This window comes from Amphiprion ocellaris, chromosome 8, assembly GCF_022539595.1.
Source record: "Amphiprion ocellaris isolate individual 3 ecotype Okinawa chromosome 8, ASM2253959v1, whole genome shotgun sequence".
NCBI lineage: Eukaryota > Metazoa > Chordata > Actinopteri > Pomacentridae > Amphiprion > Amphiprion ocellaris.
The window spans coordinates 25,935,293-25,961,788 of NC_072773.1; the positions used below are offsets into that span (position 1 = coordinate 25,935,293).

Below are 26,496 nucleotides of genomic sequence, written 5' to 3' on the forward strand. Positions count from 1 at the left end.
TCACCAATACTCATGTTCAGGTCATATGTTTAACACAAACAGAAACGGTCAGTTATAGGTAGTTTTAAGCTGCCGAATTACTTTACCTGATGGAAAACCAACATTTAGGATAAACAACGAGACCAGGCAGAAATGATTGGCATACAGGAGATACAGGAGCAAAACAAATACTCTCTACTAGATGTGGTTTTTATTCAACTCACAGTACATTCTACAGATGCACACGTGTTACATCACCTTAATACAACAGAGTCTTGTAATACCTCCTCTTAAAAATGATGAATTGGTCCTAAAAATATAAAGGAACAAATTTAAAGTCACCAAAACTGTACATTTTAAAAAATTCACTTAACACCACGTTTGCTTTTCATGTCTTTTTTTGTTTTTTTTGAAAAAACATCTTGTCCCTTTAAGCGTAACAAGGAACATCAAAGTTTATTTCCTATCAACGGATTTGAGTTCAGTGTAAGAAAACAAGTTTAAATAAAACCCAGACTGTGGAGTCATCCTGTCACCTTCATAGCACACCAACCATGCCGTGCATCGTCGTACGTTGGCCCTTGTACAGCACAAAAAAAAAATCGCTAAAAGGAATGTAAGACAGAAAAACAGGCAGCACTGTGCCCAGAAACTTCATTAGCAGAGCTCCTTTACAATTCTAGTCTTTAAAATGAGAGGATTTTAGTCTACTGTAGTCACTTTTAGAGGTTTTTATCCGGTCAGGCGAGCTATAGACAAACAGAAGTGTGAGTGTTACTTTAAACACGGAACAATTGCTCAACTGCAGGTTGGAAGCTGCAGGCTTTATCATGTCAGACGTGCGGTAATGTTGGACAGACCTGTCATTGACGATTACAGTGTAAAAGCAAACCTTCAGGGTGTGTCCTCTCAAACAGACTACTTAACAGGTGCTAAAGTAGCATCTGTTTGGTTGAACACAGACCACAACAAAGATCAGATGCCACTAGATGCATATTTACTCTTAACAGGAGGGACTGTGAAATTTAAGAATCTAAGACTGACTGACTTACCACTAAAATCCTCCAGAAACCAGTGTCTTTCACACAGCAGCAGAAGGTGGGTATGTGAGTGAAATTGTGTGCATGTTTGTGTATGTGTGTGTTTGGGTGAAAAGTGTGTAAGTGTGCGTGCAAGACTTTAAGTGGAGGTTATACAACGTCTACTTGTGACAGTCCAAGAACAGATTCCTTTTAGTTTAACTGGCCTTTTCATAAATCGTCTAGACATCTCTATAAGGTAATCTGTACACATTCACTACAAGCTATTGCTATTAAATAATCCCAGCTATTGTAATCTTTATATATATTTATATATAGAATATATAATAAAAATATATTGAGCAAAAAAATTACTTCTAGGCATAAGACCACGTTACATTACATTTCCAATGAACAGGTAAGAAATGGCCCAAGCTCTGTGAAGAGTTTTGATCCATTTTGTTGTCGAGCGGTGCTAAGCAGGTCCAGTGTGCAGCAGTTAGTCTGCACTAGTGTGATCAGTCTCTGACCTTCAGTATGAGTCTGAAAGCCAAAATACTCAGGGCCTGAGACCGTGTGACCAGCCCACAGCAGGGCTTGACCGAAGGCCTCGCTACGACATGGGGCCTGTGAAAGGACATGACAGGAGAACGCGAACAGTAGATGAGGTGCTGATGTGAAGATGAGGAGACACGAAAGGTGGAAAGTGAAGAGACATGTTGTCGCTCTCTGTGATGGGGAATGGGTACAAGTTCAAGCCAGTTCAGCTGTGAGCCTTTAGAAAAGATTAGGCCGATAGAGGAAACAATAACAGACAAATAGCCAAAATCTATACATATATACCTATACATGAGAGAATACACATAGCTGGAAGAACATCCAGACAGTCTTAGCAGTAATGGAGAGAGTGTGACTGGGACGGTGAAAGCACCAACAGTCTACAGCCCCACCATCAGGGGGAACGTCGTAGGCTCCTATTTGTCCTTATTTGAGTAGAACTCCGCCCAGCGGCTCTCAAAGAAACGCCTCATGGCGTGTCCAGCCATTCCCACCTCCGACGTGTCCTCGTTGAAGAGCTCACAGTTGTTGAAGACCAGCTGAGCGTCTGCTGCAAACTCCTCACAGCTGCAGTATCTGAGACGAAGAAACAGAAAACAAAAGAGTGACGTTAAAAAGCACAAGAAGGGGACTGATTATTGAGCACAAGTCATACAAAATATAACAAGAAGTGTACAAAGAGAACAATCAACCAATCTTAGGGGCCAATCTAAGAATGAAAATGTATGATATAGTGTTAAGCAGAACTAACAATAAGCTAACAAAAGCACAATATACGGTATAATTAACACTTAATATAATCTATATTTATGTAAATAAGACATTCCGCTTCTCTGTCTGCTTTTGTATAAGTGATTTTAAACTGATTTTTAGGATTTTGAAAATGATTGAGACCATTTTCTAGTTTTTTATCTTCCTTTTATGCGAATTTTTCTGTTCTTGCAAGACTGTATTGTTACTGAATTTGCCTTAATGTTTACCAGTTTTAAGAATAATGTATTGATTTTGTGTTTTGTTCACTGTTTTGTACTTCCTTGTAGTAATTTTTCCCACTGATATGAGTAAATTGGAGGGAATTTGCCTTTTTAAGATGTTAATATTACATTTTGTGGGTGAAATCCCTAATAATCAAGGCTGCTTGACGTTAATGGACCTATCGAAAAAATACACCATAAGAGTTGATGATGTACAGAAAAGGATTTATGTTTTGATTATGCCTTTCATTTATCTCCTACACACAGGTACACAGACACTACTTTTAATGCATCAGTGTAAAAGGTTAAGGTGGGAGCACAATGATGTAGCTTATTTCCATGTGGTAATGAGGTTTCTGTAATTTCTCTAATTCTTTTTCTGTCTCAGAAAGCCACGTATCTTTTTTTTCAGATTCACGGTATTAAAATAAAAATTACAAGTCATGAAAAGAAAAACATGAAGTTGTCGACCCATTTTTTAGGCAACTTCTAACTTAGTGGACCCTGAACTATTGTGCATGGCTGCTAATAAATGAACTATGAATAAGATGTGTAGCGTAATCTGCTCTTACCCTCCCTGTAGCAGTCTTTCTCTCATGGTGAGGAAGTCCATGGGGTTCTTGATGATGCGGCGGTAGCCTGGCACTAGTCGGGGGTTGACGGGTTCAAGGAATGGCCAGGCATCTGCATGAGCCTCCATCTCCATTAGAATGATCCTGGAAGAAAAAATGAACTGACAATTGACACTGATCTACCACAACAGAACTGCCAGAACAAGTGTCACTGTGTGAGTAACTGAACGGTAATGAAAGCAGGACTCACTCGCAGAAGGTGAGGTCGGGTTGGTTGCGTGTTGTCATGCGGCGCCGTTTAGTGCCGCCTCCTTCTCCAGAGTAACGGGAAGATGAGGAAGGAGCCGCCATCTCCTTGTGCCGCGTTGCCATGCCGCCACTACGCCGTGTTATTATCTCGTCCTCAGAGCTGTCATCTTCGTATCTTCTCTTCTTCACCCTGGTGCGCTTTTTGGAAGAGCGTTGCAAATCACAATCATCCTAAATAAGGAAGCAGATACAGCCAATGAGGAAAAATTACAGAAAGGAATATATTAATTTAAAGGAAGCAACTGCTAGAAGATGGTCTAAGATTCAAAATGGTTCTGAGAAAGCGAACAATCAGAGATGGGTTTGAACCTTTGCAACGCAGGTTGGACAAAACCAGTCTCCCTCTGGCACCTGGGTGATTTTGGGTTTCAGGCAGTACATGTGGCAGCCCCGATCACAGCCGTCACACAGCAACAGGCACTCATCATTGTCTCCCTTCCTGCAAACCTGGCAAGTCTATAAAAACAGAGATCACAGAGAAGTTATTCTGAGTATTTAAATAGCATTAAATCTGAATTTGCTCTTAACATTTTGTGTTACTCTCAGAAGTTTTCCCCGATAAAAACCACGTCATCAGAATCTTATGAAATTTGGCCTTGACTCACAGTTGTGAGACTTCTTACCACTTTAGTCACAGATCTCTCCCAAGCAATCGCCTTTTCCAGCTGAAGTAAGCACAGACAGAGCTGGGGAGCACTGCGGCAGCGATCCAGAGCCTGCCGCCACGTTCGTAGTCGAGAGGTGATTTCACTTTCCAGACTGGAAAAGAAGAAAACTAGTTAATAAATAGGTCTAAAATATAGAAACAGACACAATCATCCCCTGTAGTCTGAACCTAGGCTGTTCTTTTCACCTGATGACATCCATGGGATGCTCCTCTCCGGGTGTGGGGGTGAGAGGAGCAAGACGCATCACTTCAGCCGGGTTCCAGAGCGGCTCCTTTAGATAGCGTCTCTCAATGTTTCGCTCAAGGTTGGCTAGCCGCAGCACGGCCAGGTCCAGCGGGTGTGTGGCGATACGAGGCAAGCCAGACCACTCCTTCTTGGTCCGCACAATCCAGTCATCACGTGGATCGGCGTCGTGTTCGTAGTACTGAAGGTCATCGCGTGTGGAATCGGGATCTGGGATTGTGTAAGGCTTGAAGGAGAAAGAGCAGAGAGTGAATAAGAGAATCTAAACACATGAGGTTTGAACTTGCGCTGTTTGAAATGTGCCATTCAGTGTTTTGATGATTACCTGAAATTCAGCCATTGTTGTCTCTGGGCTTGTTTCAGCATCATTCATTGCACTCTGAGGAGGTGCCTTGAAGAAACACAAAAAACGAATAAAAATGAGTTTTACTACTTCAAAATTTGACATGTATCGTAATTTCCGGACTATAAGCTGCTACTTTTTTCTCACGCTTTGAACCCTGTGGCTTATACAACGATGCGGCTAATGTATAGATTTTTACGGGCGAGCTTCATGCTGTCAATACATTTAGCCTCGTCACATCAGAATGAAATTACTGAACAGGTAACAGTGGACCAATGAAACTGTATGAATTAAATCAAACGCACTCACACTAAATTCTTCAAATCAGTCATTTTGCGCTTCATGCACACACCCTCATCATGGAAAACACACGAAGAAATGTGTATAATGCAGCTTTTAAGTTAAAGGCAATCGATCTGCCTGTCGAAGAAGAAAACAGAGCTGCTGCATGTAAGCTTGGCATCAATGAATCGACGGTGAGACGTTCGGCAGCGTGAAGAACTGACTCAATGCGTTTTACTGCCATGTTACATGTTTATTTAACTAAAAGTTTAAAAAATCTTTCTGTGTAAATATCTCACGTTACAATGTGGACACCTGTGGCTTATAGACAGGCGTGGCTTATATATGTACACATTTTTTTTTCTTTTTAAATTTACTGGGTGCGGCTTATATTCAGGTGCACTCAATAGTCAGGAAATTACGGTACTTTATTTATCATGTCTATTGTTTATCGTGGTTCAAATAAAACACACATACATAATTTTTAGTAAATGGCTACAGCATAACCCAAACTTCTCACTTCTTGGAAAAAACTGTGCCAATTAAGGCTTTTAGGTATCTAATTTTTTTGCAACTGTAATTACAGTTGTAAACTTAATCACTTTTTCATTTTCATTTTGTTAATCCAGCATGGCCTGCAGCCGTTCATGCACGGTAGTTTAGTAATGTCTCACCTTCAGAAGGAGGTCAGAAGCAATGACCCGCTGCTCCAGGTCCTCCACCCACTGTAGGGCGCTGATGTCCGTCTCCATTACTTTTTCCTGCACCTGCCAGGGCTGCTGCAGAGCCTCCAGCAGCAAATCCTTCTCCTCTACCTTCAGCTCAAAAACTGGGTCTAGTTGAAGGAACAGAAGGGAACATTTGTAAAATAGACCATCGGACAAAAACAGTTGCATGATGATCCAGTTATTAACAACACTCACCGTCGATACGTTTGGTGCACATCTCAGCTAAGCTCTCCATGTGTTTGGCCAAATGCTTATGGAGGACCTTCTCCCTGATGCCCCTTGGATGAAGGGCCTGTAAGGTGCTGTACAGTTCTTCTGGATCCTTGATCCACCACCAGCCACGAACCATCGCTGCAGAACAAAGATATTATATTATACATTATTATACACATAAAAAAGAAAGCTTTAAAGCAGAAGGGAAGTCAGCCAGAAGACGCAATAATAAGTGTAAGACACAATTACTGGCATGTATGGTGTTGCTTGTAAAATACTGGAATGTTAGGAGTCTTAAATTCCAACATCAATGAGGAATTTGTTAACAAGAGGAGAGGCACTGTGTACACAGCAAATCTTGCACAGAGGAAGAAAAGTAAATGTGCTTTCACTGATTTGGGAACTTGAGCTGAAGTGCTGACCGGTTTCAGTGTTTCTGGATTCTTGACAAATTGTGCAATTTAGTCAAATTATTTTTAAGGAAAACAATTTATCTCTCCGAGTGGCTTTTGCAGCCTCTTTAAACAGGACTTACATGCTGGAATGGGCTTGACCACCAGTTGTGTGAAGTACTGTTGCTCGAGTTCTTGGAAAACAGAGTTGGGTGGGCGGCCGCGGCGTTTAGCTGCAGCTCCTCGTGCCCCTCTCCGGGCAGGACTGCTGCCTCTGCTGCCTCTCCTCCGCCTGCGTCCTGGCCTGGCGGGGGTGGCAGGAGCAGCTGGAGCAGCCGGAGCAGTCTGAACAGCCGGAACAGCCGGAAGAGGAGGGATGGGAGCTGGAACAAGCTGAGGGATTGTTGGTGGATCACAAGCAGTAGGGGGAATGTCCTGTGGTGTTGCTGAGGTCACAGGGTCAGCAGGAGCCAAGCCAGGCAAGAGTGGGTCCGGCTGAGGAGAAAGGAGAAATTATTTATTTCCACATCATACAGACCAAAAGTGCATTATTACAGCATATGTGTACGAGGTTTTATTCTGGTGACAAACCTGCATAAGAGGATCAGCGACTGTGGATAGAGCACTTGGGAGCTGAGGGAGGAGTTTAGGGGGTGAGCTGGGCGATTTGGGCATCTGGGGTTCAGTCAAAGAGCTGTCATCACACGGCTGTTTGGGAAGCAGGTTGAACCACTGGCCTTGTTTCTCTGCCATTTCCTTCACGCTCTCCTCTGGTCGATTACCCTCTGGAGCTTCTCCTGCTGCCGAGCACGTGCCGTTAGCGATTCCTTCCTGGGACTGACTGAGCCAGCTCTGGAAAGCTGCTTGTGTGAGGTCTTGTGTGCCGCTGTTCGGTGATCCTGGCCCTTCCTCGCCCCCAGACCTGACGCTACTTCGACGCCGGCGGCGGATCTTGGCCGTGCGGAGATGAAGCTCAACTTCGGGTTTGATTTTTCGGGGACGTCCACGTCCTCGCGGCCTGCTCATGAGGGATGCAGTGCCAGGGAGGGGGTCCTCTTCTGGAGACAAGGTCTGGGCCTGTCCCGGAGTGGCAGAAGGAGAGGAAGGCAGAGTGGGAGGTGGAGTGGTCGGCATGGGAGCCTCCTCAACTTTGGGCTCCTTTTTGAGGAAAATAACAGGCACCTCAGCTACAAGGACATCTTCAGAAGCTGCAAGATAGAAGCATAAGAAAAAGTAGATAAAGACAAACAAACGAAGGGTTTGTAAAATATGAAGGGTTCAATTCACAGTCAGACTCACTTAGCAGCTCTTCGGGCCCCTCGACTAGAACTCCTCCGAGGTGAGGTAGGGCCAAGTATCTGCGCCGGTAACGGTCCTGACCCAGCAATGTGGCCCGCATGGAATGAGACGACTGTAGCAGCTTTTTACGGAAAAACACCTGGCGCTGTGGAGATTACAAGGCAGAAGAATGTTTAATATAAAGCAACATAAATGCATAAAGGACTGTGTCTGTGCAGTATCAGGCTCACCTTGGTTAGCTTATCTATCTGCCTTTCAAGCTCTGGAATGCTGGCACTGGTAGGGCTCTCACTCTGCAGCAAAAAAAGAATTCACATGAAATGTAAGAATGATCTGGATGAATTTCCAAGAAAACAGTGGCACTGATACATACATCACTGAGTTTGGGTTCTTCTTTGCGTGCCCGACGGTTTCCTCTCTCCACGACTACGCTTTCCTCCAGACCGAGGTTCTCCTCCTCGGCTACTCTGGCACTGCGCCTCCTCTCCTCGAAGCACAGCTCTTCCTCTGAGCGTCCTGTTCGACGTGCTAGCGCCGCCTTCAGTCTGCCGGAGAGAAAACAACCAAAATCAACATATGGCTCTGATGGATAGATCTGAGCAAGCTATTTAATCGCTCTGTATGTGAAGAGAGAGAACCATGATCTTACTTGCGCAGTTTCCCCTCAATGATCCACTTGTTCTTCCTGTAGGCTGCCATGTTTTCCAATGTGTTGTCGATGTCACTGAAATACAAAACACATGAATAAATAAAGTGACAGAAAATGTGATAATTAAAAAACGAGTACCTATTTTTTTTTTTATATTAAAGAGTAACCAAAGAATGAATAAGCTTCTTGGTCTAACCTCGTCACAATGTTGCTGCTGTTGAGCTCTTCCACCAGGAAACCCAGGATGGCCGCCTTGGTGTCAGGAGGCAGAGCATGAAATGTTTTGGTCCTTAGTGTGTTGCAAACCTCTGTCTCGTAACCATGAGATTCCAAAAAGATGCGGAGCACTTCTGAAACTGTGTTGCGGTTCAGCTCCAACTCAACCAGCTTATCACCGAGGATCTTTACAGACTGAAGATTGAGATGAGGAGGTAAAAGAAAGAGATTAAATGATTGATCGACTGTTAAAGAATTGTGTTAATGGTGACAACGTTCAAAGTGTATCACACACCTGATAATAAGACGGCAGGCCTGGATCGTGCAGAGCAGCCTCCATAAGCTTCACCAGTAGGTCCTGGACTTCTCCTTGGCTGTCACCAAGACCGAGGAGGCCTTCCTGCAGAGTAGCAAGGCTGGGGATGTCCTTGGGTATATTGAGACCAATGATCTTTCCGTAACCGTGTAGGAACTCAACGAGAGCCAGGCAGTGTGCAAAGGCTTTTCCAGAGAGGACTACACCAGGGATACGGGACAGCTCTGGCAGAGGCTGGTGGAGACAAAATTCAATGGTCATGATCAAATTGACAAAACAGCTGGAATCACAGTTTTGAAAGAGAGGACGAAAACGAACTGGGTTTAATTTGAAACTCACCTTGTGGTCAGTGAGACACATGTCCTCTGCGGGCTTCTTCAGCTCTTCTGCAATCAACTGCTGCCTCTTCCGCTCCTCTAGACGTCTCTGGGCCTGTGCTCTCCGCTCTGCTGCCCTCTTAGCTGCCAGCGCTGCCTGAGCTGCTGCCTCTGCCTCTGCCTGAGCTTTAGCCAGGGCCTTGGCTTTACTCCGAGCACCCAGCACCCTCTTGCCCTGGGCTATCCTCTCCCCGTCTGTCTGCTGTATTGGTGGAGTGGCCTCAACCTTGACTGACCTCCTGCGGCCGGGCTTCTTGGGCTCTGCAGCAGATTCTGATGCAGGCTGTGTGGCTGTGTGGGCTGTCGGGTCTGTTGGTTCAGTCTTCAGCTCGAGGTGTTTGGCCTCTTGCTCAAGCTAAAACCCACAGAGGAAAGAAAAAACAATTGAAGATGAAGAATACGAGGTGCTGAGGTCATTGGTGACAAAAAAAATGTAAGTTTAGATAACGAAGCATTTTCTGTAACCTTGGCTCTCTTCTTTTCTGCTTTCATCTTCTTGATCTTTGCATCCTCCCTTCTCTTCATTCTTGCCTGAAAAAATTAACAGCAGTAACATCGGGAAGATGTTTAATAGAATAATACAACAACATAACAACCAGTCTCAACTACGTACCTTTCTCTTCATTTTCTTTTTGATTTTTGCTAGTTTCTCTTTTTCCTCCTCCGTGAGGGCTTCTATTGAAAAGGTAATAGACACAATCAGTCACAGTACATATCTGAGGTTATGTAATAAGCAATCCATCTAGTCTTATACTTAGTCATTTCTGAAAGCTTAGGCCGGGCTCACACTACAGAAGTTTAGGACAGATTTACCTTCATTTCTCCCTTCCAGTCAGAGGAGATATCTACCCTGGTATCTTTGCCTGACCCAGTGTTGGCATTTAGATTCAGATTTAAACCTCCCAAGTAGCATCGACAGGGCTGACCACATAAATACCAAACATGTTTGACTTTTATGAGTTAAAATCACATTGAGTACAATTATCACATTTGCTCCCAGTGCAGTTGATTCTGTTGCCAAGCATCTATAAACATTTTATTCTATTGACCATATTGTTTGGTTTCATTGTGAAGAATTATTAGTGTTACAGCAAGTTGTGGCACTACAGTCTTTGTTTTGTTTACATCAGCTTCCTCATGAGATCACGTGAGGTGTTGCACTGCTCCCCCTGGCACCATAATCTTAATAACATCCTGTAGTGTGTGATGTGCCATTACTTTTCAGTCTTGTAGTCTGTGCAAGACTGAGATAAGAGAGAATAATATCTGTAAACCTTTACCTGGAGTGTGTGATGTAACCCGATTTCAACTTCTGTTAAGACTGTAGTGTGAATCTGGCCTCAGCAATACTAACTATCCACTGCGATCCTCCACTTACCCTTGGCCTCAAGACGCTTCAGCAGCTTAGCGTCAACTTTGCTAAGGAGGTCGATCATCTTGGGTTTTGGAGGTCTACCAGGGCGCCGAGCCTGTCCTCCCTTCAGACCACGAACCCTGCGAGGTTTCTCTTTATCAGGGTTTGGAGGTCGACCACGCCGACCGGTGATGGCCATTATCATAGAGGGAACCTCCTCGTTAGCCAAGAGGACCCACTTCATACCCTGTCAAGTATTGCAGATGTAATATATTAACTCCAAAATGACTTCTACACACTTCTATATACCCTTAGTTTATTAGGCAGCAGATTTTATCCAAATCCTTCTTTGCAAATGATTTAGCATTTTCTTGATAGAAATAAAAAAAATTATATACAGACCTCTGTAGTTTCTCTCTCTTCATAGAAGTCTCCAACAGGCATTCTTGGACTGAAACTGAAGTGTTCTCTGGTGACCACACTGTCTGTATGTCTCTTCAAGTACTGGGTGAAGTAATTAAAAGACAACAGGACAAGAAACAGACACAAAGAAAGTCAGTGTATTGACATGTTTGTGACAAGACTGTGGCTTAAACTATTTAAACAGACCCTTTGGGGTTTGGCCAGGGGAATTTACCTTGATGATTTCTGGAAACTGCTTCATCCTCCTTCCACAAGGCGTGTAGTACCAGGTTTCACCCTTCATGCGGTTTTCCATTTTCTTCACACGAATCTCTCTCCTCCAGCTGCAGTTTAAAGAGTGTAAATGTGTATGTGATTTAGCATATTTGTCTGTGCCATGGTGCTCCGTTGTTACCTATAGCTGCACTGGGTGACCTGTCTCAAAGTTATCATTTAAGACAGGTTATAAACACAGATCTCATTTGGAAGTTTATATATTAATTTAGTTGGATAAGTTTTTACACTGTCAACCAATGTTTGGTTTGGTAAACAAACAATAAAATACAGGTATAACAGTGATGCAAATCTATGCTGTATCTATTGTACAGACTAAATCAGAACAACTGTTTTACTCTGCATGTATGTGACAGTACTAATCGAAACCAACTTCAATTAAATTAAGATGTACGACCAGAGGTGTAAAATTGGTTTGTATTTAGCAATTCTGTTGATTTAAAGCCTCAAAAAACTTAAAGGAATCATTACCCGTGTTGCAGAGGGAACTGGACCTGGTCCTCTGTCGCAACCCTTCGTCTGTTAGATTCACCTGTTCATGAAAATCCACAAACTTGGGCTTTAAACTCTTATTCTGTGTTATCATGTCTCAACAAACTATCACATGGAGCACCAACACAAACAATACTTTTAACCTTCTGCTTTACCTGCAGTGGAGCTGTCGTCATCATTTTCATCAGCGTTGTCAGCAGTCGTTTCGGCATCTTGTTTTTGTGTTTTGAGTACATTTCCCTCTTGGTCCTGCTTCTTAACTCTTTTCTTCTTGGGTTTTTCGGCTGCTGTATTGAGAGCTGAAGCGTTGGCCAGAACAGCTTCGATTGTGGCTGTTATTGGATCAACCTCTTCTAAGAGAGGCCCAGCCTCCCCAGATACAGCAGACGTTTCACTGGCATCGACCTTGACAGACTTCTTCCTCTTTCTGCCCTTAGGTGCCTCGTCCTTAGCACCTCCCTCTTCCTCAGTCTTTATCTTCTCCACTTTGGGGGTTCGTACCCGAGGCTTCCGTTGGACCTGTTCAGGAGCTTGAAAAAAAAGAGAAAAAGTTGTAAGTAAGTTGTTTAAAATAAAAACTAACATTCTATTGAAGTAATATTGTGTTGGAGTGAAAACATCAAATACCTGTGGTTTTAATCCATATTGCCTTTGGAGCTTGAGGTTTGCGTGGTTTCCCTGGGGTTTTCAGAAGTCCTCCAGCAGCGGACACAGTCTGATCAGTTACTGGTTGGAGTGGGTGTACAGCGGGGCTCTCTGCTGGGGTACTGAATGCGATGAAGTTCTCATCTCTCATCTTGAAACTCGGGGGTGTCATCGTCTCATTAGCAGTGGTCTTAATATTAATGTGTCCGGCTGAGACTGGTGTATCATGTCCTCTGGGCTCCGACTCTGCTTCAGGTCCTGAGATGGTACAACATTAAATTGTGTCAATAGAATACAAAAATAAAGATAATTCACAAAACAGACAAGTAATCTGCATTAGAAATGCAGTTCTCTCTATTCAATGACAATTAAATCCCCTACTAGGGAAAAAACACATTAGGATAATGAATTTGTGTATTTTAGCTAATGAATCCTGCTTTTCAAATTGTGTAATAGTTTCAGTCATTAAAAACATCATCAAAGTACCTTGCTGACCTGGCTGAGACACATAACTTGAGTCAACGGGATTCTCTTCAATCTGAGCGCTGTTGTTTAGAGAAGACTCCAACGTGGATTCTCCTGTAGTTTGGCAACTGCTCCTGGTCTCCTCTGCCTCAGAGGCTTCCTCTTCCCTGGTGGAGTCCAATGTGTCATCTCTGGAGTCCTCTACAGAAAAGCTGCTGTCTCTAGTGGTGTGAAATGTAGTAGATGGTTCCTCTTCAGCTTGGGAAGTGCTGTCAAACCGAGACGTGTCCTTTCTCAGGTGAAAGCTGTCGTCAAAGTGAGTGGAGTCATCTACATAGGAGCTGGAGTCACCTAACAGAGAGTTCTTTTCCAAGACAGAGCTCACACCCAGTCGCGAGGGGGTGTCACATGTTGAATTGCCATCATACTGAGAAGCAGCAAGCGAAGAATTATCAAAACTTTGTTCATCTGTCAGATGTTCTACTTTTGTGCTGTTGAGCTGCGGGGACTTTCTGAGTGGAGTTTGTATCATTGTGGAGTCCTCTGCATCCAGTTTGACACTGCTTTGCATGTGGTGCTTTTCAGAATCAGCATGTTTATTCTTGGGCTGTTGATCAGGAGTCACTGTGGTCTGTAAGGGTTTCCCAGGGAGATCAGTGAGGGATTTGTGTGAGCGAATTTCAGATTTATTAGTCTCGGTCGCTTCCACCTGTGATGACCTTATCCCGCCTGTATCAAGCTGAGGGAGGGGCTCCTCTGGTTTTTCATTTCTTTTACTAGCCGACACTTTCCTGTCCTCACTGTGACCATGGTGCTCTGACTTTGGAGACGACTGCTCTAGTACACAAGGAAGAGTGGTGTGAGAAGAACGCCGCTGAGAGTCAGAACTTTGGACCGCTCCAGAAGATGTACCCTTTGCAGGAGGCACAGACACCAAGGCAGGAGGGCTGGACACAGGTGCAGTCCTGGAGGCTTGAGTGGTTAGAAGAGGTAGGGTAGACAGAGGTTGGACTGAAGGACTATCATGGGCTGCTAGAGAGGGTAAGTTTACCCCCCCTGGTGGTGATGACGCTGCAGAAAGACTTGAATCAACAGCTGCAGGAGTGTATGTCTGACACTGGGGTGCTGGTTCACAAACTTTACTGCCAACTGAAGGAGTTTTTGATAAACAAGGTCCAAGTGATGTTGATGATGACAGTCCAGATATTGACATCTGAGATGGAGCCACGACAGGAGATGAGGAATTTGCACCCACACACAAAGTAGCAGAAATCAGTTTTGGAGGTCCAGGCTTTTCATGTTGACCTCCAGACGTATCAGTGAAGCGCTGTGTCATCGAAGGTGGCTTGGACCCTGGCATCTCAGAAGATGAGATGGATGCAGAAGAAGAAGACTTGGACATGGTGGAAGGAGAGGAGACCGTTTTTGGAGGTCCAGAAGCTGTAGGAGGCAATGTTGACTTTGTCTGATGAACCACAGACCCTGATGAAGAAGAGACTGGAGGCCCTGAAGAAACTGCTGTAGGAGATGCAGGCAGGGGGGAGGAGGAAGAAGATCCTGCTGACAGATGCTTAGATGCTGCAGGAGATATCTCAGTCGCAGCAGAAGTGGGAGGCCTGAGGCCTTGCACCATTGGGGGAGGGGAGGAAAGTCTGGGAGACGCAGCTGGAGATGGAGCAAAGGGAGGTGTTGAGATTTGAGGGGGAGTAGATTCTACATCAAGGGATGAAACTGTAGGGGGTCCAGGAGCAGATGTGGGAGCTGCAGAGACCCGAGGTGGTGTTGAGGCTTTGGTTAGAGATGCCGATGCTGCTGCATTTGATGCAGAGAGTTGAGGTGACACAGACTGGGGGGCTGGGCTAACGATGGGATCTTTGACAGGGGAAGCCATTTCTGGACGCTGAGCTGCCGGCTTATCAGAATGCTGACGATATTCACTCGAAGGCCCCACATGAGCACCAGAAGGTTTGGGTTGGTAACTGTCGGTCTTGGGAAGCCTCTGGGCAACAGGAGCCCTTTCACTGCCATTATAGCTTGTGTCCCCCTCCTTTACAGCGTCCCGCGTTTGCCCTGAAAGAAATAAGAATCAACAAAACCATCAATACTATGATAAATTCAGTGTGACGGTGTTATATACTGAAGCACATAATGGTTTCTCTCATAACACAATTTTATATTGTAATTGTTACAGTTATCCATAGGGGAATTAATAAAGTACTCCCTATTTCTTTGTATATCTATTTATCCAACTGTAAAGAAACAATGCCGATTTATAGATTCAAATGCGATATTAGCTCTCCGTATCAAACCATCTCTGAGACGGTTTATGGAGAGACAGTGTAGCACAGTCAAATAGTGACACCTGCTGTTTAAATCTTGGCACGGTCCCCTACTAAGCATTGCCATTGCAACTGGCCCAATACCTGACACTCCATGTGCAGGTAGGACTGGAAATGTTTTTGGATTTTCTTATAATCTAACCTGCTAATTATTTTCTTTGTTGATTGTATTATCTATACAGGTATTTACAAGTATCTTATCACATTTCCATAGCTACCAGTGACCCTTTAAAATGCCTTGCTTTGTCTAATGAAAGACAGAAATGAATTCTGGTCCTGTAACTACTTTCTGGGACAAAGAGTAAATTACATATATAATGCATTTAAAATCTTAAAACCATCTAATATCTTCAAATTTATGAAGCTAGAAGGAGCACATGGTAATCAATTTGTGTCAACTAATCAACTGATAATTTAAGCTTAAATAACTAAGGGACAATTAACTTCAAAACCAGGAAATTACCCTGCTGGGCTGTAACCTTTGACTGAGTTTCAACAATACTATTTTATACAGATGTAACAGGAAACTGTAACACAAGCAGGGAGTGCCATGTTTTACAATTATCGTCAGCTGAGATGGCTTTTCAAATACGACCAAAGAGAAATAAAACCATGAATGTCATTTGAGTACTGGCATACAAAAAGAGGAAATAGAAGAAGTTTGATTTATGAGGAAATCATGGACAGATACCAAAAACTGTCGAATGTAGAACTGACCAAACACAGGCACAAACCTAATAGCGCCTACTTCTTTATAAAAACTGGAGAAAAATAAAAGACCAAATGAGCTGTAAGGTTCCATGTGTAAAAACATATGCAAGTGTGAAGTGGCCACCTTGCATTGGTGAAGACATCCCCACGTTGCTCGCTTGAGGGCTCTGTTCCCTGGTGTGGCCCTTGGGTGATCCGCAATCCTGCGTTGTTGGTGCTGAGGACACCGCCACAGGAAGAGGGCTGCCGGTGCTTCCTCTGCCTAAGCTGTGGTGCTGCGGGCTGCCACGTGGAGGAGTAAAATTCTGGGCTGTTGGGGGCATCATCTGAGCCTGAGCTTGGGGCTGAGACTGCTGTGATGCCTGTTGCTGGGGTGATGGCAGGGACGGGCGCTGGGCCTGATGCTGGTAGAAGGGCATCCCGTTAGGCATCATGCCATAATGCTGCGGTTGCTGGTGCTGCTGGTGGTGATGGTGCGGGTGACGGTGGGAGTGGAGGTGCTGCTGTGACGGCTGATGAGGGGGCGGCTGTAAGGACTGCTGCTGGTGATGCTGTGACGGTGTAATCCCAGGGTGTGCCTGACTCTGGTAGGTCCCATACATGCCGTGGGAATTGTAACCTATCTGCTGCGGGCCAGGGTTACTCCTGTTCCAGTACTGATTCCCAGTGAGAGGCAGGTTTGCCGAGCCTGCCACAGGGGGCTGGTGGGAGCTTTCGATTCCCCCATTCAGCTGGTACTGTCCGTGACCCTGGAAGTGGTGCTGTGACTGAGGCTGCACCATCCCGGGTGCAGGCTGCTTTTGGTGCATCCCGTGCCCAGGAGAGGTGCTCATGCCTGGCCCATACTGAGGGTGTCCTCCCCACAAGTAGTCGTAGCCCATGTTGCTCTGGTGGTGGTTGCTCATGTGTGGGTAAGGAGCTGATGGTGGGTGGGAACCAGGCACACTGGACCCAAGTACAGTAGAGACGCCATTCACATTCATTTCGCCATTCATATCTGTTAGATACAAGAAGATTAGCCGAGTCAAAAAGGCGCAGATTGCATTGGTGAAGTGTTTTGTTTGTTACTGAACTGGGATGTGCTGATAGTTTGGTGGATGGTAGAAAAGATGATACATTGCATTTTGATACTGGCTAAAGGATGAGAATACTCACTCTTCCCCTGCTGAGGAAAACTCATGGAGGACCCGTTAGTATAAAGAGAATCCCCTGAGGAGAGTTTCAGTCCTGAGTTTGCTGAGGAGTGGGTGCCATAGTTGAAATGATTATTTGAATCCATCTGAAAAACATCGAGTAATACATTTAAATAATAACAATGAATGAATGAATAAACACACTCTACAGTTAAATGTTCCTCTCCAGTACAAAATGAATGGCAGTGGTGCAATTGATGCACAGGGTTAAAATGTATGAGCAGGATATGCATCACCGTGTGAATCACAAATGCATTATTTAATTCATTTTTCATTTCTTTTTTTTCTTCGTGCAGTTTTTTGAAGACAGTCGACGCTACGTAATGCGTGCCATTCCCACCACGAAATGTCTATCCTCAGTGATTTTGGAAACTGCAGCCTGTGACAGCACCATTTCGTTCCAGCAACAACCGTCAAAATGTCGCAGCCAGCAACAGCAGATGCCAGGCCCCAGCGAGTGTAATGGACAGCCGGAATATTGCGATAGAAGCTCATCATTAGCGCTGATGAGGCGCTGCTAACATGAGCAGCACAGCCTCTTTAATCTACCACGATAAATGTTCGGCCCGGGCAGCCATAGCCGCACAAACACCATCAAGACCCGTCGGCCTCGGCCAACTAACAATGGAGGGATTAGCGAGAATATTTTACACTCTGAGGCCTGGAAAAGTGTTTACCACGCCATTCGCTATTTAACAGTTCCCTGTCGCTGCAATACAAAAGTAGACCTCCAGGATAGTTCATTTCCTAATTCAACAAGGCCGTTGCGGGAGCAGGCGCCGTGTTAGCTTGGTCGCGCTAGCTGCTCTCTCAAACGAACAATTCACTCTAAAGCGCTGCTAGTCGGCTGTGCTAACAACTGATACTGTTAACGGTAGACACGAGTTCAGCTCCTTCCTAGCTTGAATAGACCGTTTACTTCAGCGTGAAACATCGGGCAAAAATATCCCCCACTCCACTCCCAAGGTTATTTAGCTAAATCATCACAATAGAACCTAGCTAACACACGCTAGCTGCGCAGCTAACCGATAGCATCCTTAACGTTCATCCAGACAGTCAGGCTGCGATGTTAGCTTATAGCCAGGTAGCAGGTACCGCAGCCACGCTGATCTGGATCCATGATGCCCCATCAGCAGTAGAGAGCACCGCAAATGAAAATAAATATTAACCGGTCTGTTGATAATCGCTAACTCACTCATCAGACTCGCCTGTTAACAGATGGAGGCGTGCTCCCTTTTGTTCATGGGCTAACGTTAGCTAGCAGCCAGATGAAGTTACATTGTTTACGCTGCACGCACAGACAATTTTTGCAGAGCATCATCCTCCCACACCACCACCATCAAAAGTTTCGCGGATATTTCAATTAAAGCTGTCCAACCGTTCGGTCCTTGGATTCCGAAGGCGCAGAAGCCTCTTAACCTCCGTCTTAACGGATATGCGGGTGAAGATGGCACGGCGATAAATAATAAACAACTATTCCCTAACCTTTGGGTTTTAAATTAGCAAACATGGCTGGTGTGGTCCAGTGCAGCCATGATCACAGAACAGAGCGAACAGTAGCAGTGTAAACATCCCAACAATAACCACGCACAGATCCGGTCTAATTTCTTCAAGAAAATTCACAGGAAAAAAATAAAAACGTTATTAATAGAAAAAACAACTAAGTAATTACTATCTAATAACCACAAATTATATCTCTATATATGTATATGTTATAAACGATAATAACGACTTTATAACAGGAATTGTTATTACCAGCAAGATTTACTTAAAATATCAAAAGTAGTTTCCAATTTTGAAAGAATGACCAAGAATAGTATTTATAATTATTTCATTAAATTATAAATATTTACGATGCCCTAAAATGTAAGCAGAATGTATTTTTATAATATTTTCGTCATGTCTACGTTATAAAATATTAATTAACATAATTACGATAATAATCGTATAATTTTTTGTTATTAAAAGATGTGTGAAATCGCGTTTCTTTTAATCTGTTTCGGGGTGGAAATGGGAACCTAATGGTGCACATTAGCGTCAGCTTCTCGTAAATGACAGTCTGAGGAAATCAGGCCTGAAGAGGAAGTATGCTAATACTCTGGGCCGAGGAGCCTGAAGGTTTCTGGGTCTTAGCGCCGAATAATGCTGCCGTCAAAGTTACAGCACTACGAATCGAGTACGTATGCTCCATTTTGAGTAGAATTACTTCAGTTATACGCAGCAAAATTCACTGTTCTATTCCAGTTTTCCACCTTTAAAAAATAACGTGATTATGAAAATGCATTACTAGCTGATCCTTACACAATCCAGCCATGGTCCTTATGAGATCACTACACGTTCTCTCAAATATAATTCAAATTCCAGTGCCACAATAGAACTTTAAGCTGTTGAATGTTTTTAGAGTTAAAATATGTAACGCGTCATCCACTCTGTGTTTTATTAATTAAAATGTCCAATGTAATGCAATCCAACACAGCTGCTTTGTGTTTTGTCTTTTGCCATGATGCCTATTATGTCTATTTTTGATGCTCTTAATGTTGTCACAAAGTACTGAGATATTTAATTTTTTGCCCTCCCCACATACATGTAATTACATGTTCTTTTGCTTATTTCCAACTATATCAACAAAACTTGCTATAAATTAAGAAAGTGTACAATTTACACTACAGCTGGTGTACTGATTTGCATTACATCCATACAATGGACATACATAATTACCAGGAATCATTTAGAAGCTGTTTGCTCTCACAGCTCTCCATATATTAGTGTTTCTATATATATACCAGATTTTCCAGAATTTGAGGGCTAAATCTCACCAACCTGACACCTACAACAAATGCCATTTCAAGAAAAAAAAAATCAAACATTAAAAATGATCTTAAACAGTTTATTAGAAAGATGTAGACAATAAAAAAAAGAATTTCCACTGTAATTGAACATCACTTGTCTCCCCTTACATTTTATTGACAGTGCAAATATAATTTGGTCATTACACGTCGCCGTATCGTTCCAACACTTCCTCGTTCTACTCTAGATGAACAAACGGAAAGAACCTGGAGAATAGCAACAAACCACGTGATGTTGAGGCCCGACGAAAATTCCAAGCCTCTTTATCAGCTGCGAAACATTTCACCTTGCCTCTGCAGTCTAACACAAGTGTGCATGTTAGGTGGGTATGAAGAGAGAAACTAAATGTGTGGAATTCATTCAGATTAACAAAGTACAGTAGGTGATCACCGGGAAGATGCAAATAGTTCTGCAATGAGTCGAGATTATTCCAATTTCACAAACATTAAACAAGAAGTAGAGGGAAACTTAAGCTGGAGCTACTGAAACAAAAGACTGGCTTCGTGGATATCTAATTCACAGCACATGGAAGGCTTTAGAGAAACCCAATCAGAATATGCACCTAATTCTTTTCTTAAATCATGAGATAAACTACACTGGTCGACTAACTTAAAACCACAACATCGGGAACGAGTGGGCCTAATCATCTGTCAATCACAGTTAATTTGAAAACAAATTGCAAATCTCTTAACACGTATTGCTCAGTTGAGGACAACTATACAGTTTTTCCAACAAATAAAGGTGTGCTTAATTGTAATATTTAACAATAAAACGAATACCCAAAAGGTGCAGTACAGCAAATGGAAGTGGAGATAGCTGCTCTGTACAATACCATGCATATCAACCTTCAGTGGACTGATTGGTCAAGAGTTTGGAGCTGAGGCTATGGATTTAAATATGGCTACTGACTCGTATGTACAGTTGTTTGTCACTGCCTTCAATTTCAAGATATACATTTGTTAAGATTCTTCTTGCCCTCTGTTCTTCCATTTTCTTTCCAGAGTCGTGTGGTCTTCTACTCCAAATCTGGCATTTCTGAAAGTCAAGTCAAACAGAAATGACATTAAAGCAGCCATTAAAAATTTACAGCTGGAATCGGCAGTTGGTGCAAACTCTCATTAACACTCACTCTCATCATCGCTGTCTGCAGATTCATCCTGAAAAACACAAAGAAGAGTAAGAGGATGTTCAACATTCTTTACATGCACACATACCATTTCATTTCAGGACAGGAAGGAAACACCCTTCACCTCTACTGATATAAATTAAAATCGGCTTTTAAACTGGTTTTCATTAAAAGGTACAAGCTTGATGAAATGAAAGGAAAAAAGGATTCTTACGTCATCTGCACCATCTAGATCAGGTAGGTCGTCCTCACCTCCCATGTTGTTCATCATCTACAATATTAAGCCAACATTAATAAAGCCACATCTTAAGAATAACTTGTGGTGAGAGATGCAAACAGCTACCATGATGACACCTGAGCACACCTTGGTGGGGCAGCACAATTAATCACCGTCATGATCTTGGCTTCTCACAATAATAAGAACATGACTGACTCAGAAGCTGATGCACTGCAACAACCAAGTAGAGGCTATGGGCTTAACTGTGCACTTGGTTAACTTCAACCATAGCCTATGTGAGGCACTTAGTGAACACTAGTATATTGTAATGTCTATCGATAAGTGCATGTTTAGCAAGTAGGGTGTTGTGGGCGCAGTTTGATTGATAATTTGCCTCTGGGAGATACACCGAAATCAGGCAAAGCTTAATCTCATTTTAAGTTTTAATTAAATCCAAACATTTGCACATCACCAGGAATGTAGCAAAACATTAAAGGTAGAGCAATGCTCTATTTAATTCATTGTGAAAGCACAAAAAATATTTTTTCCTTGAAATTAATGATCATGATCTCAATATTGATCAATCAAATCTTGCTTTTCATTTTGGCCGTAATCACGTAGCCCTGCTCCCTATGTACACTGCCATTCATAAGTTTGGGGTCACTTTGCTGTTGCTACGCATCTTCTGCATGTTTTGCTTTGATTTCTGCGAGGATGTCTGTTGTTGTTGCTCTAGACACCAAGCCCAAGAAAACAAGAGATAATAACAGGGTGGAAAAAACAGTACTATTCTCCAAACCAGCTTGGGCTTGTGGCAACACATTTGAGGATGTCATCTTAGACTAACTGCCATTTTTAATCCACCATTTTCTGATATTTTAAAGACAAACTGACTAATCTAGTAATTAAGAAAATAATTGATAAAGCGTAGTTGTTAGTTGCAGCCCTGTTCCGAAAAAGTATACAAAGAGTAAATCACTTGAGATTCAAAGATATTTCCAGTTTGGGTCACTATTTTCCATACACGCCTCACAGAAAAAGTGAATCATTCTACAACATGCAATTCCTGAACTGTTTCTATCCAATTGTTGTGGGGTTGTTACAAACTCTAACCTTTTCCTTGCAAAGTAAGGAACTTAGAATAAATTAACTGGAGCAGTCCTAACAGTGTAAACACTCACGCATACATTTACTTTTCTTAGCACACGTTAGGAATAATTAAACTGTTTCCTGCCTCTTACTCTGCAGTCCTTGGTGGAGCAATTCTGCATTTCCTTCTTAAGTTTGTAATGAACAGTTGATTTACTGATTCCAAGCCAGTTAGCAATGTCTGTCTTGTTGAAACCTTCTTCATTAAGATCAAAGGTGGTTGCCTTTTTGTCCTCTCTCAATTCTCTTTTGATGAGTGGCAATTTAGTTTGGAATACTTGTTGATTTTATGTATAAAACGTACGCAGAAAATCATGTTTAAATATATTTTTTGTATATACAGATTCTAAGACTTTTGTTGCAATTGCTTAACCAGTACAATAAACTTCAAACAAAATGATGAATTTTGAATGCCTGCTGTGCAGACTTTGTAAAGAAAACATCAGGTGGTTTGATAATTATTTCCAAGGCTGTATGTCATTTACCAAATTTATGTGCACCTGTTTCATTTTAGCTCAATGTGCGAGTCTCTACTGTGTTTTTCTGTTCAGTCACACAGCTACTTGACCCTGTGGCCAATCCCTTCCAAACATATACAGAGTGGAGCAGAGAAGAGACAGGTGATGCGAAGATAACATTACTCAAGTTGTCAACAACTCATGTTAAAAGCTTCCCAACAAGCACTAATCCATCTAAAAACAGACAGAACTTGATCCTGAACATCTGAAAGTCACATCAAACGGCTGCTAACAGTTCTTCTTCCTCGTACTAGCAGGACTATTGCTAACGCTTGCTTCTCACCCTGGGACAAACACGTTTGTTGCTGCCAAAAACAGGCTGTAAACAAACTGGGAGCTTCATGCCTCACACAAACAAAAGGAAGTAGTGACGTTATCCTGCTAGAAGCTGGAGAGCTTGGAAACTCAGCCTATTTTTCTCTTTCTGTTGCCACTCCCTTCAGCAGTAAATTAATCAAACAGAGAGCAGCAAAACTGTGTCGTGTCTGAAAGGGCCATAAGCAAAGTGCAGTTGTGTGACATCAATCATATAACTGAGGTAATTAGACTAAAGTGATCCTAGCTTCTATAAGGCACGGATCAAAGAAAGTATGCAAATTTTACCATCTACTGTAATTTTTTCCAAATAGCTAGTATTGTATTTTCTACTATTGTCCTGACTCCCTTCCTATAGCTTAAATTTCAGCTTGACAAAATACCAACTAGGTTCTTTTTTCCCCCACAGCCTCAATTTGGAAAACGTTCTTTAGTATGTATTAGACTAGCCACCTTTAAAGTATCTATCAAATTATTTAAGATACATTAATCAAAGTGCTCACATCTGAGAATTGATCGAAGTTGCCCATCTCCTCGTCTGAGTCGTCCTCCCAGTCTTTCCAGTTGTTGAAGTCGACACTGAGCCAACTCAGCTGTAGAAACACAAACCCAGCATATTTTTGAACTATAGAGATTTCATGTGATTAATAAACTACGTGAACTGTATCTTCCTATTGACTTTTGATATTCAGGGTGGACAGCATCCCTTACATTTAATCAATGCGTCTTACGACTGACCTTAGCTTTCTCTTTCGTTAGCCTTGGCCACGCCTTCCCTGGCTGTGCTTTTCGTAGGTAGCACAACACTGAGCGATCTGTGCGTTTATGTTTGGACTCCTGCATTAAAATGGACAGAAAAGGCAATCTGAAGTGCTGTGTAAGTGTACTAAAGCAATATTAATCAACAATACAGGCAGTCAGTACAACTTACGTTTTCATCAATAGCTTCAAAAAGGTCTATTTCATTCTCATGTTTGACATTGTCAGTTCCTCCAAGACAGCTGTGGACAAAAAAAGAAATGACCGTAAGAATGGAAAAAAATATTACATTTAACAAAAAAATCATGGTTCAATACAGATTGATGTCTTTATTAAGAACCAGCTTGAGAAAAGCGCACCTGAAACCACACTTTGTTTTATCAAAATTGACTTTAACATCTTTGCTGTCTGCTACACAGAACTCTATAAAAACTGAGTCCCTCCTGTCGTACCACTTGGCAGTTGCTGGATGCCTGTGAAGAAACAGAGAACATGAAAAAGACATAACTCAGTACAACCATTCAAAGTGTCTTTAACCAGATTAAAGTGTTGTGATGCATTTGTTGTAAAATGTATCAGAGATCATTAGAGCCACAAGTGGCATTAAAATATCATAAGTCCCAGCAACGGTGACAGGTGGGTTCGTCTTTAGGTACAACAGCCTGGTATCAATAAGCCTCTGTATCATGTTGCTGCACAGCATCTGGTTACATAGTAGGCTCCAGTGTCAAGAGAATCAAAAGTAAAACCTCTGCCAAATTTAGAAGACATCCTCCCATATCATCATCATTTGAACCAATGGCTGCCAAAGTTGAGTTTTTAAGTTCTGAGTGAGAATATCATACAAATTCCATCATCAAATAGAGATGTTCATTTTAATTGCTATGATCCAATGTGCCTTGATGAGGCATGAACACAGGAGACACTATCAGTTCATTTAACCCGAATGGAAGCCAGTCATTAAATTTCAGTACAGACATGTCAGTGCTTGAAGCTAATCAGTACCAACTAACAAACCTGTTCATTTATAAATTATTTTTGTTAAATGCAAGCTACAAGCATGTTTGTTATCACTGTTCTCCTCTTAGCATTTGGTGTCATTAGCCAAATCCTCTTACAAATTATCAATGCAGAGTATAGAGGCTAACTCGAGTTTAATACAAGTGCTAAACGTCGCGCAATAGCCTGCACGACTATGTGGCCAAGCAGCTAACGGCTAATACGGCTGGCTTTGCTGGAAATATTCCCAGATGTCCTCAGTAATGCCAAAATCCTGATTTGTGACACAGATCTGATGCTAATCTAATGATAGCCTTCCAGGCGAGATCTCAATGAGCTCCGTGCTAGCCACGCTAGCAACGCTGCTCCAGCCATGCGGTGCACCTGACCCACGCTACGGCTACATGTAGCTCATTTTTCAGCTAAAGCAGGGCAACCGGGTCTGCTATGGTCACCTTCGTGGTGTACGGCGGTCTTTTTCCCGGTGAGCTATCGTTAGCTCCCAGTTCATAGAAGCTAGGCCAACCTCCCGCCTTTGCAAAAGCATGCTGTCAGACGGCCGGCGCTAGCTTGCTAAACGGGCTGTACTACCGCACTTTCCCCCCGCTACTTACATTTCTCGGCGTGAAGTGAGCTCCTTTATCGCGGATAAAAAAACAGTCTTGTGGGAAGAATGGAAATGCCCGCAAAAAAAGAATGAATGCTGCCCACACACAGCCAATGCGAACGCCTCTAGCCCGTGGACTCTACTCCGGATCTGGTTGCGTGTTCCTGAATGAGAATAGCGGCTCTGACGCACTCGACGTTTCTAGAGCTTTTAGCTACGAGTGATGTGAGGAGGCAGCGCTCAGACTGGACCTAATGACTGGAATCTGCCAAATTAATAAACAAACTGAATTAAATTAACTATACTCTCATCCAACATGGCCGCCTCAAATGACCTCATGCGATACTATGAAAAGTTTATAGAAGACTACAGGGAGCAGCCTTGTAGTGTGTATGTAAAATAAATAATTCTACAGCACATACAAATGCATTACAATAATAAACACATTTGTATTAAAAATAATTTATATTTAATTATAAACTAAATTATCCATTTATTTTTTCTTATTTTGATCTTATTTTATTTTTATTATTATTATTATTATTATTATTATTATTATTATTATTATTATTATTATTATTATTATTATTATTATTATTATTATTATTATTATTATTATTTACAAAAATTGAATAGACAAATTTAATATACTAGACAAGGTAAATTATTTAACAGGAAAAGTCTCTTGTCAGAGTTCTCCCATTTTACTTCAATGTTTTTACCTCTTTTCAACACTGTTGGTTTAATGCACTACGCTCTGTTTTTATCTGTTTTTTAATTTCTGTAGATTTTATTACTTCTGATGCACTTTGTAACTTGATTTTTTAAAATGCTATTAATAAATAATATTATTTCTACTATATTAATACATTAATTAGATAAATGGTTAATAATTTCAGTAATTTTGAGAGGAAAAATACTAAATTC

At 42.3% G+C, this 26,496-nt stretch overlaps 2 protein-coding genes across 4 annotated transcripts; both read right to left on the reverse strand.

Moving 5' to 3' along the window:
• Nucleotides 1–168: 168 nt before the first annotated feature.
• On the reverse strand, nt 169–18,591 carry baz2a (bromodomain adjacent to zinc finger domain, 2A). Of its 3 annotated transcripts, none has more exons than XM_055012818.1 (30): nt 18,411–18,591; nt 16,995–17,118; nt 15,964–16,836; nt 12,820–14,859; nt 12,307–12,582; nt 11,835–12,209; nt 11,659–11,719; nt 11,129–11,237; nt 10,894–10,995; nt 10,516–10,738; nt 9,751–9,812; nt 9,603–9,668; nt 9,100–9,492; nt 8,740–8,994; nt 8,425–8,639; nt 8,229–8,303; nt 7,953–8,124; nt 7,810–7,872; nt 7,580–7,724; nt 6,872–7,488; nt 6,424–6,775; nt 5,871–6,026; nt 5,622–5,782; nt 4,648–4,713; nt 4,265–4,548; nt 4,035–4,170; nt 3,721–3,867; nt 3,353–3,582; nt 3,103–3,246; nt 169–2,132 (listed from the first exon to the last, which is right to left on the reverse strand). In XM_055012818.1, exons 2-30 carry the CDS (start codon nt 17,116–17,118, stop codon nt 1,973–1,975), a joined length of 8,082 nt encoding a protein of 2,693 aa, XP_054868793.1. In that variant the 5' UTR covers nt 18,411–18,591; the 3' UTR covers nt 169–1,972. The 3 variants fall into 3 exon arrangements, with proteins under 3 accessions (XP_054868793.1, XP_035814435.2, XP_054868792.1); XM_035958542.2 differs by having other exon boundaries at nt 12,811–14,859; XM_055012817.1 differs by lacking the exon at nt 18,411–18,591 and adding an exon at nt 18,241–18,261 and having other exon boundaries at nt 12,811–14,859.
• Nucleotides 18,592–19,905: 1,314 nt separating this feature from the next.
• Nucleotides 19,906–25,770, reverse strand: ptges3b (prostaglandin E synthase 3b (cytosolic)). The gene is made up of 8 exons (XM_023293036.3): nt 25,577–25,770; nt 24,323–24,436; nt 24,136–24,205; nt 23,943–24,041; nt 23,708–23,797; nt 21,220–21,276; nt 21,009–21,036; nt 19,906–20,914 (listed from the first exon to the last, which is right to left on the reverse strand). Coding segments are annotated over exons 1-8 (480 nt in total). The 5' UTR covers nt 25,579–25,770; the 3' UTR covers nt 19,906–20,894.
• Nucleotides 25,771–26,496: the final 726 nt, after the last annotated feature.

Coding starts and splice junctions, on each gene's coding strand:
- baz2a (XM_035958542.2), bottom strand. CDS start 17,118: ATGGATTCAAATAATCATTTCAACTATGGCACCCACTCCTCAGCAAAC. Junction 11,238..11,658: donor CAGTTCCCTCTGCAACACGG/GTAATGATTCCT, acceptor TTTAAACTGCAG/CTGGAGGAGAGAGATTCGTG. Junction 8,640..8,739: donor GCCTGCCGTCTTATTATCAG/GTGTGTGATACA, acceptor CTCAATCTTCAG/TCTGTAAAGATCCTCGGTGA.
- ptges3b (XM_023293036.3), bottom strand. Junction 23,798..23,942: donor TAACGAAAGAGAAAGCTAAG/GTCAGTCGTAAG, acceptor GTGTTTCTACAG/CTGAGTTGGCTCAGTGTCGA. Junction 20,915..21,008: donor TGCAGACAGCGATGATGAGA/GTGAGTGTTAAT, acceptor CTTGACTTTCAG/AAATGCCAGATTTGGAGTAG.